At 35.3% G+C, this 12,947-nt stretch overlaps 1 protein-coding gene across 1 annotated transcript; it reads left to right on the top strand.

Annotated features, from left to right (window-relative positions):
- The first annotated feature begins 7,705 nt into the window (after positions 1–7,705).
- On the top strand, positions 7,706–9,879 carry LOC104607327 (purple acid phosphatase 17-like). Its single transcript, XM_088904257.1, has 5 exons — positions 7,706–8,112; positions 8,404–8,560; positions 8,653–8,760; positions 8,853–9,177; positions 9,282–9,879. The coding sequence occupies exons 1-5, from the start codon at positions 7,924–7,926 to the stop codon at positions 9,493–9,495; spliced, it is 993 nt and encodes a 330-aa protein (XP_088760383.1). The 5' UTR covers positions 7,706–7,923; the 3' UTR covers positions 9,496–9,879.
- The last annotated feature ends 3,068 nt before the right edge of the window (positions 9,880–12,947 follow it).

The following is a 12,947-nucleotide window of genomic DNA, read 5'->3' as shown; positions in this document are numbered from 1 at the left end:
ATGCCATACAAATTAAATGACCTACCCTGGTGTAGTCTAATTACACTAATTGAATTGTGATTCCCTGAGCATTTTGGATTTTCCTCATGTTCTAAGTTTAACAATATTGCGGTAAATTATTAGTAGGGTTGTCAACGGACTGGGTCTAGATCAGATTTAGGTAGAATAAATTCTGAACCAATTATTAATTGGGATAAAATCACGGGATTTATCAAGAAAAGTAAAATAATCAAAAACTTAAAAATAAGAAAAGAATGCAATGTTGTTTAAAATAATTAAGTCTTTATTTTAATAATTTGTTATAAAAATGTCTTACTAATTTAGTAATTTGGATTGATTATATTAATATTTTTAACAAAGATAGTAATTTATTGCTAATTACATAGTAAAATAATTTTTTTTCCATATTATTTGTTAGTGTTCTATTTTATTTATTTTACATTATTAATGATTGAGTGTTTCAATTTTTTGTAAATGTCACTTATGCTTAAAATACTTAAATATCAGTAAATATATAGAATTAGGCTATACTCATAATTAAATTAATCTATAGTTAACTTATTTAGGCATTATTAAATTAATCAAAGCCCAAATTTAATGTTTAAGACTTTGGATCAGGCTTGGGTTGATCCTCATCCTGACCCAACCCACCCAAGTTGGATGCATCATAATGTTTGTAATTCGATTGAACCAAACCAAGTGCAACCCATACATGCATTGTTTATAGGCTTTTCTTAACTATTTTTAGATAATATTGAAGCCAAAGGAGCTATGAAGGATGAGCTACCCCCATTTTGTAGCCCTATGAAAATTTCAATAGTGTATTAGCAATTTTTTAGGTTGCCTAACCTAGCCCTCCCTACACCTTAAGTGTAATATAATATTTGTCTGGGCCTATAGGCTTTTCTCATGTTAATTATAAAACTATGTCTGAGTGGTAAAATGGGTTCTACATTTTAAGTTTTCATTAATTTTTTATTTTTATATCATTTTTAATAAGTCCTCCATTTTATATAAGTCTCTTGTGTAATATGGCCACTATGCATAATAAAGGTCTAAACTCATAAAAATTAAAAATTTTAAAATACTTTTTATTTGTTGTTTTATGTTAGATTGTTTAACCTAAACCTATTTATATTATTTGATATATTAATATTTTACTTTATTATGTTGTATTACTATTCTCTCTTTCTCTCTCTCTTAAATGTAATAATGATTTGTATTAAAATAAGGAGTTTTGAAAAATTCAAAGGTCTCTCTCTCTCTCTCTCTCTAATAGTGTACAATTTTATTGATCTATTCAAAATAGACAATGATTACCTTTTTATATTTTTAAAACAAAATAACATTGAAAAAATGCAAAAAATGAAAAAAATAGATAAATAGATTCTCTTAAAGGAAAGACATACTAACATGGACCATCCAGTTTTATTATATATATAGATTTTTGTTTATTTAAATAATAACTTAGAATTTAAATTTTGATAATATAACTTAATAAAAATGATAGAAATAAAATACTAAGTTATTTATAATGTTAAGAAATTAAACATTTTTAATGAATATGATTTTCTTTATAAAACTGTCCCAACAAAGAGACTTTTTTTTTTTTTTTGCTTGCATGAGACCTGGGCTAAAAAAATGAGAATTGAGAGATTAAAAAAGAGACATTAAAATGATAAGATCCTAGCCGATGGGAAACTGGAAATTTGCCACATGGAATCATATCAAAACTCCTTACCTCCTAGAAAACCTGAAACCAGCTATTAATGTCCATAGACCGCTTATCCCGGTTGAAACTATCTTAAATTGCCATCTGTCTCCCAACAGATGGGCAAACAAAGAGACATTTTTTTCTTGCTTGCATGAGATCTATGCTAAAAAATGAGAACTGAGACAGTAACAAAGAGGCATTAAAATGATATGATCCTAGCCTAGGGGAAACTGGAAACTTGCCACATGGAATCATATCAAAGCTCCTTACCACCTAAAAACCTGAAACTAACTATTAATGTCCACAGACCACTTCTCTTGGTTGAAACTATCTTAAATTGCCATCTGTCTCCTAATAGATGGGCAAACAAAGAGACATTTTCGTTTTTTGGAAAAGAATGGACGTGCTTGTTTCAGATTTCTGAATTCTAGCCCACCCTTAGGGGTGTTAACGGTATTCGAAAATCCAATTTTGAATTCGATATTCGACATAATCGAATCAAATTCGAATAATTTGAATATTTAATCGGTCGAATTCAGATATTCTATTCTTATCGGATAGTTAATCAGATACGAATTCGATTGATTTGATTTGATTCGATAAATATCCGAATTCAACCAATTATTTAATTCTTATATATAATATATAAAATACATATAATAATTAAGCTATATAAATAATTTATATATTTATATACTTTATATCAATAAAATATTTATTTTATATATTTATTAATTATCTAAAATAATTAATTAATCAAATTCGAATCAAATCAGATATTCGAATATTTAATCGGATTCGAATTCGGATATTAATTTTCAATATCCGTCATATATCGAATCGAATTCAGATGTCTGTTTTTCTAATCGAATTCGAATTTGGGTATTACCTGATCCGATACGAATTCGATTCGTTTACACTCCTACTCACCCTACTTGATTTCAAAAGCCCAAATAACTTTAATAGAAACTTTTGATGTACAAATTCACTCACCACGTAAGGCAATTTGTTTCGGTTGATGACTTGAAAAATGGAGTTTTTATCAATATCTCAAATCTATCTTGATAAATTGTTACCAACTTGGGATTTAGTGCATATAAAGCTAATATAGAATAGAAACAAAACAATTGACATTATTATGTCAATGCCAATTGCATCACCAATGAATTTAATTAGTTTATCTTGATAAATTTATACTAATTAAGTTGGCAGTTAAGGTATTAAAGTTTAAATTTGAGGTGATGATGAAAGAATAATTGGCACTCTAATGACAGTTCAAACATGTTTGACATGTGTCATCACTCTCAAATTTCTTAAATTATCCTTATAATTTAGCTAATTGATAAATTGTACCCTTATTGTTTAACTATTATCTTATCTTGAAGCACTTTACTGCTTCTTACAATTTACCTTTGTCATTAGCATTTATTAATATTCCATCAAAATCTATACACACAAACCACGTGACATATAATTTTTATTTAAAACCCAATATTACCCTTCTACCTCCTCCTTCACCGTCTTCTTCCTTTCAACAACTACAAATCGAGCTCCACCTCTGCCTCTACCTCCATTTCCATTTCCATCTCTGCCTCCACCTCCACCTCCCTCTCCGTTCTGTCGGATCCATCTCCATGTACGTCTAAAACAAAACCCATTTCTAAATATCCACATCCCCTGAGCCACCTGCATTTGCAGAAGCATCAGCAAATGATAAAGTGTGCTCCACTTTGAGAAAACCCTGGAGAAGAAATGGGTAGTTACTATGCAAAAGAAGGAGATTTGGAAGCTCTTCTTTTTCTTCTTTATCTTACCCATTTATATAGTAAAAAACTCCTCTGTTATGCCGACACAAAGATGTTGGAACTCAGACGAGGATCATGGCCGTCGAAGCCTACCAGCATTTGTAGAAGCATTTGCAATTAATAAAGTGCAGCTCTACTTTGAATAAACCCTAGAGAAGAAGCAAACCACCTTTGATCTTCAAAAGAAGGAGCTTTGGAAGATATTCCAATTCTTCTTCATCTTCCTTAGTCTAGTGTTCGCCACCAGGACTAGTCACCCCGCCTCTAATTTTGGCATCAACAATGCTGGGTCCCGATAGGGCTCGTCACGCTTGCCCACCGCATCTTCTCTGTCTCCATGGCTTAGATAGACCCTCTATTGCATCACTGAATTCAAGTACCAATGGAGGTGCCACAAGTTGACGTTCGGGCTGGCGATAGAGAGGTTGAAGCAAATGAGGAAGAACACCTAACTGGTCGATGTTATAATAAAAGGGAGAGTGGATCAAAGTCACCCTGTTGTTGCAAATTCGAGCAACGGCGGTGATCTTCTTCTTCCTCCGCCCCCTTCTCCTAGTAGCCAAGTGTTCCTTGTTGCAAACCCTCGATGACCTATTTCTTTCGGCTTTCACCTTGTTATTCAGAATGTCTAATAACGGTAGAAGCACTTAAACAAAATTTGGTGGCTCCTTCTGTGACGTCGATGATCTGGGAAACCCATGTTTGGATTTTTTGTTTCTCCGTTATGGGGCTTTCTGTATAGGGTGTTGGACTTTGCCCTCTAACAACATTTGGTGGCTCCTTCTCAATGGAATCACCACCGGTTCCTCACCCCAAATCTTATGACAAGGCTCGAAAAGGTCCTAGTCGTGAGGAGTCTTGATGAACCCACAAGTAAGCTGCTCACCATTTGTCTATGCAAGGAGTTGTTTCCCCATTCTTCATTAGTTCTGCCAAGGGGAAAAGCAAATCCCCGACTCATTCTCCAGTCTAATATGAAACTTGGTGAAGGTGGCAAATAGTTATGAACTCCGATCCTAGTGGCGGCGACCAACCACTCCGCTGCTGGTATTCTGAGTTCCAGTTCTTAAAATCTTTTATTTCTTTGATTATTTTAAAATTTTGAAGAATAATGGAAGGTAAAATAGACTTTTCATCATTTTCATTAGAATTTAACAGCAACAACAATTGCTAGAAATAGTAAGAATGGTGTAAGACAATAATTAAATAGTAAAGGTATAATTAATCAATTAGCTAAATAACAGGGGTAGTTTAAAAATTTTTTCCTTCTTCAAATTAGTCTCATAAATTTATCTTGGTGAATCTTTATTAGGTTGGTAATTAGAGAACTGAAGTCCAATTTGAAAAGATGAAGGCATAATTAACATTGTGATGTATTAATTGCATTTTCTTTGATTCCTTGTCACATGATTTAGTGAATGGTAGCTGCTACATATTCTCATCCTTAAAATCTTTCTTTTAGTCTATTTTAGTAAATTTTTTTTCCATTTAACAATTAGGACATTAAAGTCCAATTTTAGAAGGTGAAAAGGACAACAAAAAACATTGCGATGTTTCTCTGATTCTTTGTGACAATTTACAACAGGAGTGGTAATTGTCACATGTCCTTAATTCTTAAAATCTTTCTCTTAGGCCATATTGGTTAATTTTTACTATGTTGACTGTTAGGGCATTGAAGTTAAATTTTCGAAGGTGAGTAAAGTATAACTAAACAACAAAAATGACACACGTTGAGAAAATCTGTAGTCATTTCCTTCTTGGTGTCAAACTGTCAATCAATTGGATGGTTGGATTAATGCTTAGTCTTTGAACTTCATCGAAGCATATTGATATAGTTCAGTTTCCATTCTACAAATATGATCAGTAAGAGAACAATGGATCGAATTAGAACACATAGGAGACAGCCTAATGAACTCAAAACCTCAGGAGTAAAACAACTCTATTCTTATTACATGGTAAAAGGCAAAACAAAAGCCAAATTTACATGAATCTGAAACAACCCATGAAAGACTCATAATCCAAAGATTTGTTTCCTCCCTGTAAAAGGCAAATGATGGAAAAGAAACTCCAACTACAAGTAAAACAAAGTAGGGGGCAGAGCAAGTTAAGAAAAAAAATTTCTTGTTTTTTCTAATCAAATTGAAAACCCCACTTGAGATAAAAGATTACAGAGCTGAACCGCACAAGGGGCAGAAGCTGAACTCGGGTTCAACAATGCAAGAGCAAGAATGGCATCGAAGAACATCGGAGAGGGACGGAGGAGAAGTCGAGGAAGGATGGGGAGAGAGGGAGAAGGATTGAGGGAAGAAGAGGGAGCAGCAGTTGCAGTACATGGCTGGCTCTTTACCAGGCCAACACCACACCGGAACAAAGAATACCTTTAGGACCTTCTCTTACTCCAACAAATCCGTCACCAAGCCGCAGTTGATGCAGCGTCTGCAAAGAAGAGAAACATCTCTTCTGCTTTCTTCCGTTAATTCTGAAAACTGATAACAGGTTCACAGCTACCGAACGAAACGGGTCATGTCGTGTCGTTCTCTTCTCCTTTGTCGAACCTATCTATTATCTTTCCTTTTGCTTCCTTCAACTTCGTTCTTCTCGACAGGACTTTGAACAATGAGGAGTCGGTTACAACTCTGAACAGCACCAAGACTTTCTCGAGTTTTCGGATCATCAGGAGATTTGTTTCATTTTCTTGAGAAAGAAGTTGATGAACAGTGTTTAAGGGTAATTTTAATATTTTAAGTCTTAATTAGTACATGAGGTCACGTGATATACATAACTGATGGTTCATTAACGGTAGGTATTAGATTGTTGCAAAATGAAAATTTAGATATTAGATTGTCGCATTTTAAAATTAGGATACTAATAAATTGACACTCAGCTTAAAGTATCGGGACTTTCCCCATAAATTTATCAAGATAAATTTGAAACATTAATTAAATTCATTGGTGAAAACATGATAAGCCTCATTTGACTTTCACATTTAACATTATATAATAATGTCAATTGTTTTGTTCCGGCTCTTCTATATTAGCTTTATATGCATTAAATCCCAACATGGTAACAATTTACCAAGATGGATTTGAGATATTGATAAAAGTCCGATTTTCCAACTGAAACCAAAATTAAACTCAACCATCTGCATATTTTGAGATGATGATTCAAAATATCCTTACCAACAATTATAACTAAACTTAATCATCTCATTCCTTGCCCTATAATCATAAAGAGTCGTAACTTTTCAATGTGGACAAGATGAAGAACCGATTTTTTTCCTTGCTTTGAGACAAAACCCAGTTCGTTTTATGGCCAACATACTAACATTTTCACAGATTTGAGATAAAGCCAATTGCTTGGAATGTGGAAAAATACATTTTTCCTTTGCTTGGTTTGGTTGCAGACTTGTAGTTGCTTCAGATAAACCCGAATCATTTATTGTGAAAGAAAAGGGAAGAGTAGGTTCAGGACTACTTAAGGTCTTAGCTTACCTACCTCAGATTTGGAGAGCCTGCCTTTAATAGAACCCATTTCATTTGTTTTAATGCTCTTGTCCTGGTCTAACGTTACAACAACATAAACCGTAAGTAGACAGGTTGCTTCTGGAAGGGTTTTTAATAATAGGAAAATGCTTAGAGCACGACATCAAAGTTGCATGAGAGGGAGAGTGAGACAGAGGAAGAGCGGGACAGAGTGAGAGCAAGAGATTTAGAAAGAGAGGGAGGGAGAGAGAGAGGAGAAGAAATTTCTGGAATAAATTTGCAGAAAGAGAATTAAGAGTGGGAGAGACAAAGAAAGAGGAGAGCGGGAGAGATCAATGGACCTTTCTTTTCTTAAACAGGGTCATTTTAGTCTTTACATGTCAAGAGTACGTAATTTCAAAATTAAAAGAAAAATAAGTAAGAATGTGACATAGAATCCGCTTTGGGTTGCCACCTCATAGACATAGCGAAAACACTTAGTTGAAATGGGAACCTAATCACCTAGCATATGGGAAACTGGAAATTTGCTGCCATATGGAATCATATCAAAGATCCTTACCACCTAGAAAAACTGAAACCTGCTATTAAAGTCCATACTCCATATACCGCTTGCCCGGGTTGAAACTGTCTTAAATTGAACACAATATGTAGAGTTGTAGACTTTTTCGTTTTAAGGAAACTGAAGTAGGTGATTAGTTCAATTCAATTCGTGGTGAAGAAACAATCTACACCGAATCCTTCTGCTCTTTGTTTAATTATAGGATCACGCTTCATCTATAAATCCCTTCTACATTCATTCCAATTTCCTCATCTCTCTTTCTCTCTTTTAACCATCTACGTCTCTACCCTTCTTATTTTGAATCCTATCTTTGTTTTTTTCTTTTTTTCTTTTTATCCTCCTCGTCCTCGTCCTCACAGAGCCATGGCGGCCCATTCGAGTATCAAATCCATGGCTCTGTGCTTTGTTATGACCATGTGCTTGGTGGTCTCGTCTGTTGCAGAGCTTCAAAGATTCGACCATCCCGCAAATGATGATGGGTCACTAAGCTTCTTGGTCATCGGAGACTGGGGAAGAAGAGGAACTTACAACCAGTCTGAAGTTGCCGTTCAGGTCCTATAAACAAACATCTTTACTTGCATACCATATTGTACCCTTTCTTCAATTCTTTCTGGGTCGATATGTTCAGATTTTCTCTGCAAATTGAATTACAAATAATAACTCATGTGTTGGATGTTTTCTTGTTAATTTATTTTGATTTCAGACATTCTCCATTCTTTTCCTTCACTTTTTCTTGCATTCTATTCAATCCGTGACGCGTAAATTAAATACCAAAAATGTTTATATTTCAATAAGAATCCGCATTTGATCTTCATTCTGCTCCTGGAAAATTATTTGTTGCAGATGGGAAGGGTTGGGGAGAAACTAAATATTAATTTCGTGATCTCCGTTGGTGATAATTTTTATGACAACGGCTTGACGGGCGAAAACGATCCTAACTTCGAGGAATCATTTACCAAGGTCTACACTGCTAAGAGTTTGCAAAAGCAGTGGTACAGTGGTAAGATCAATTTTCGTTTCTTCCTTTCCTTCTTCTTATTCTTCTTTTTGTTATTATCAGAGTTGAATTAATTGAGTTATTTTCTTCTACAGTTTTGGGAAACCATGATTACAGAGGTAATGTGAAGGCGCAACTGAGCCCTGTCCTAAGGCAGATAGATAGCAGATGGCTGTGCTTGAGATCTTTTGTTGTCAATGCAGGTATGATTTGAAGGAAAAAAAAATCAATTTCCTTTAAATTTGATGCAGCTCAAAAAGAATAAAAGCTGAATTTCTTTTGCTTTCTTGGCTAGAAATTGCGGAATTCTTCTTTGTGGACACAAATCCATTTGTGGACATGTACTTTTATGACCCAAAAGATCACATCTACGATTGGAGAGGTGTTCTTCCAAGAAAGAAGTACATTGCCAACCTTCTCAGGGATGTAGACACTGCACTAAGTCAGTCGACGGCGACATGGAAGATTGTGGTGGGTCACCATGCAATCAGAAGTGTTGGGCATCACGGCGACACCAAGGAGCTTGTTGAGAAACTCCTCCCAATCCTTCAAAGGAACAACGTCGATCTCTATATGAACGGACATGACCATTGTTTGGAGCACATCAGTAGTCTGAGCAGGTAATTTGAATTTGAATTCCTCAGATGCATGATCTAACAGAGATAATATGTTGATGGTTTCATGAATATTGGAATATAAATTAATTGGGGATGTTATGATGCAGCCCTCTCCAGTTCTTAACAAGTGGGGCGGGGTCCAAAGCATGGAGGGGAGATGTTAAAACGGCGAATAAAGATGCAATCAGGTTCTTCTATGATGGACAAGGGTTCATGTCTGTGCAGTTGACTCAAACCAGCGCTGAGATTCTGTTCTATGATGTTAATGGCTATGTGTTGCACAGATGGACTGGGTCCAAGCAACTCTACTCAGCCATTTAAGCTATGTTTGGTTTGAAGGAAAAAGCAGGGAAAGGAAGGGAAAGATAAGGAAATCAATACAAGATTGGTAAAGGTCTCCCTCCCTTTCCTTTCCTTTCCCTACATTTTCCTTCAAACCAAAGGTAGCCTTAGGTTATCATATGCATGCAGTCCCAAGAAGACACTGTATGGCAAAGGTTTAGCTAATTAATGCAGGTTAGGTTAGCTGATGGGGTTTTGTGGATGGATGTTCCACAGTTTTATTAATTCCTTGTACATATTATCCTTGGGGCGGCATTTCTATTCTCTGTTGCCCATTCAAATAACTACTATGTATGAGAAAGAGAGAAAGCCAAGAGTTTTATTTTCTTTGCTAATAAAATTTTCTTTTTATTGTTGTAAAAAGTTCTATCACCGATTCTTATAACATTTACCAATAATATAAAATAATTTGCTATTATTTGAAGTAAAATCAATTAAAAATACTACTAAATGGGATGGGCAAAATTAAGTTTTGGTGGAATTCACATTGACACCCCACAAAACGCACCCCACGTATACATCTTAGTGTGCATTGAGAGTATCCATCTCCCATACTTATCACTAGGAGATACTCTCAATACACGGTTGGAATGTGCTGTGGGGCACCTGTGATGCATCCTCTGTAGTGCGTATATGTGAATTCGTTTTGGTGACCCACCCAGACCACTCATTAGGTGGGGACCCTCTAGTCACAACCATTAATCCCATGTGGCATGTTTAAGCCCACTCTTCCTCTCCATCCATGGAAATGAATATGGAGTTGGGAGTTGGGACCCCAAGTTCAAAGCAATCAACACTATACACTTAACCAAATTGACAAATTATCAACATAATAACCTGATAACCACAGAGAATTATTCTTAAAATTAAAGAATTCATGCAACTTCAACGATTGCAAAGATGTGGCAAAGTACGAAGCATGTTGATATTGACAAGTAAAGGAAAACAAAATAAAACAAATAGGAGAAAATGTACAACAAAACAAACAAAACCCTTGCAGACTCGCAGGATGAAGGAAAATTCGCAGAAAGTAATCTGGTGGCGGGTGAAGCCTTTGGAATTGAAGTGGTTTCAGAAGTAAATGATGGTGCAGTACAGAAGAATTTAAGTGCGATGAATGCACACAAGGTGTTTGACATGGAGAATGGTACTACGGACGTGGCATTGGCAGTGATTTTGGTTAGTTGACAAGGAATTGGAAAATGAAGTTGAAATAGTGAAATTAAGTGTAATTGATTGGAGATGGATTAGTACAACCTCCTAGAGAAGGATTATGTAGAAAATTCTTAGGCCCATTGGTCTTAAAGCACCAAACAGGAGTTTCAACTTTCAACCCTCAATATAGTTAGTATGGCTATTTTTTCTGTTTTATGGTTTGCTCCAATATATTCTTAGGCTATTTTTGGTTTAAAGGAAAAGATAGGGAAAGGAAGGAAAATGTAGAGAAACCTTTTTTTACTTTCTTTCCCTACTTTTTCCTTCAAGTCAAACACAACTTAAGGGTTAGGTCATATCCCCCTAGAGCTACAAGGGGTTTGGATTAGGCTTTTGTCAAAATTTGAATCACCCACCCCCAAAGCAGTGTAAAGTATTAACTCAAGCCAACCCAAATTGCCACTCCAGATTTCCTGCTACCCACAATTTTCTACCCGCCTTAAATTGCAGCCTACATCGCCATATAGTGAGATGTGTAGCTGCAGCAGTGTACTGTGAGTAGGGCGTGGGTAGAGAAAGTAGGAAATCTGGGTTCCCAAATTGCACCCCCTAATACCCTCTCCCAGTGATTATCAATACAGTTTCCTTTATTTTGAAAAGAAACGGTTATTCTATTTATCATCCAAGACAAGATCTCTAGACATGATTTCTGGACTACCCATAAAGGCCATCGAGGCTCAAAAGATCAAAGTGATCAACGAACAAGAGTTTATAGATACTTTCAACATCACCCTCAAAAAAAAAAAAAAAAAAAGAATTCTAATCAACATAAATGACATCTGATGTTGGCACATCGCAGTAAAGAACAAAAGAAGAAAGACGACAAAGGAAGTGAAGGAGTGATGAGAAACAAAGAGGCTGTTCGACTCAAGTGTGTTCAAACAACTTCAAAGAACGTTCTCTCTAATGTATACCATGTTCATGTCCTCAGGCAACTTCCAGGAACCTTCAGTCTGCTATACTGAAATGGGTCACTCTCATGTCTTTTAGTTTTCTCTCCTCCAAGTCCACCACGACAGCGGCCCACCATTTCTTTATGAAAAAGCCTCAGGTCAGTTGGTCAGCAAGAATAGAAGTAATTTCAGCTAGCTTTTATATATCTGACAGGTCTCCATCACCTACAGAGAAGTTTCTTCAGCAGTTCTTTCTTATATTATCTGTAAATTTTAGGAGTTAAGTGGATTATGTGGAATACTTTATCGATGCAAGAGGAATCTTCCCTTCAAGTTATCAACATGATCTTTGACGTTTGATGCTTTGATGAACAGCCAAAGAATAAAACTAAGGTGGTGACAATTAAGCTTCGAAAAAGAATCTTTCTTTCATCCTCAAGGGCATTGTTCTTCTCATTATAACCTACAGAGTTCTGGAAAATCCACAACAATGCTGGATTTGAACATGAACTTTGCAACCACAAGGACAAATATTATTGTATGAGACTTTGTGTGGCTCATTTGGTGGAGCTTCAAGAGGTAATTTAGAATGAGAGGATAAGGTTATTTGATTAAAACATGTAAAAACCCATAAATTATTAATTATCCTTCACATAAAATTCAAAGTATTATTATATTCAACATCTGATATATATATATATATAAGGTTTATATGCTTTCTAACAATATGCGAGTTGAGAAGGGTCAGATTTAACTTAATATCTGTATCCATACCTGTATGGGTTGTAGAATCCCAAAACCCGTTCCCGCCTTAAAACCCATAATTCAAACAAAAAACCCACCCTATTAGGCCGGGTAAGAACAACCGTGTACCCACTGTCTAGGATTAAAGTTGCCATGCGGAGAAAGGTGTATTGCTAGAAATTTTAGTGTGCATGGTTACTTTGTATTTGCCTTCAGCAACTAATTATGTTTATAGTACCAATATAGTGGTGTTCGGATTGATCCTGGATGGCTTATGTAATGGAACTAGCCTAGGCCATTATTAGAGTGATTCCCAATCTAAATATTATCTGGAAAAGACAAAATCCACCCTAGTCTTTAGGGCTGTCAACAATGGATAGGTTCTATCCAACATATCCGAACTGTTTGAACCGACTATATTGGTTTTGGTTTTTTAATTTTGTCCATATTAATAATTAGTTCAGTTCTGATTCTTGCTTGTTCTGAATTGATTCAGACCTGAACTAATTATTTTGTTAAAAATATATAAAAAGGTTCTTCTTTTATAATTTTTATTATATTTTATATGTAAAAGTGTAA

Source organism: Nelumbo nucifera, chromosome 4 (genome assembly GCF_055504915.1).
Source record: "Nelumbo nucifera cultivar China Antique chromosome 4, China Antique-T2T, whole genome shotgun sequence".
Classification (NCBI taxonomy): domain Eukaryota; kingdom Viridiplantae; phylum Streptophyta; class Magnoliopsida; order Proteales; family Nelumbonaceae; genus Nelumbo; species Nelumbo nucifera.
The sequence above is the reverse complement of the archived record's forward strand: the minus strand, read 5'-3'. Positions and strand labels throughout refer to the sequence as shown.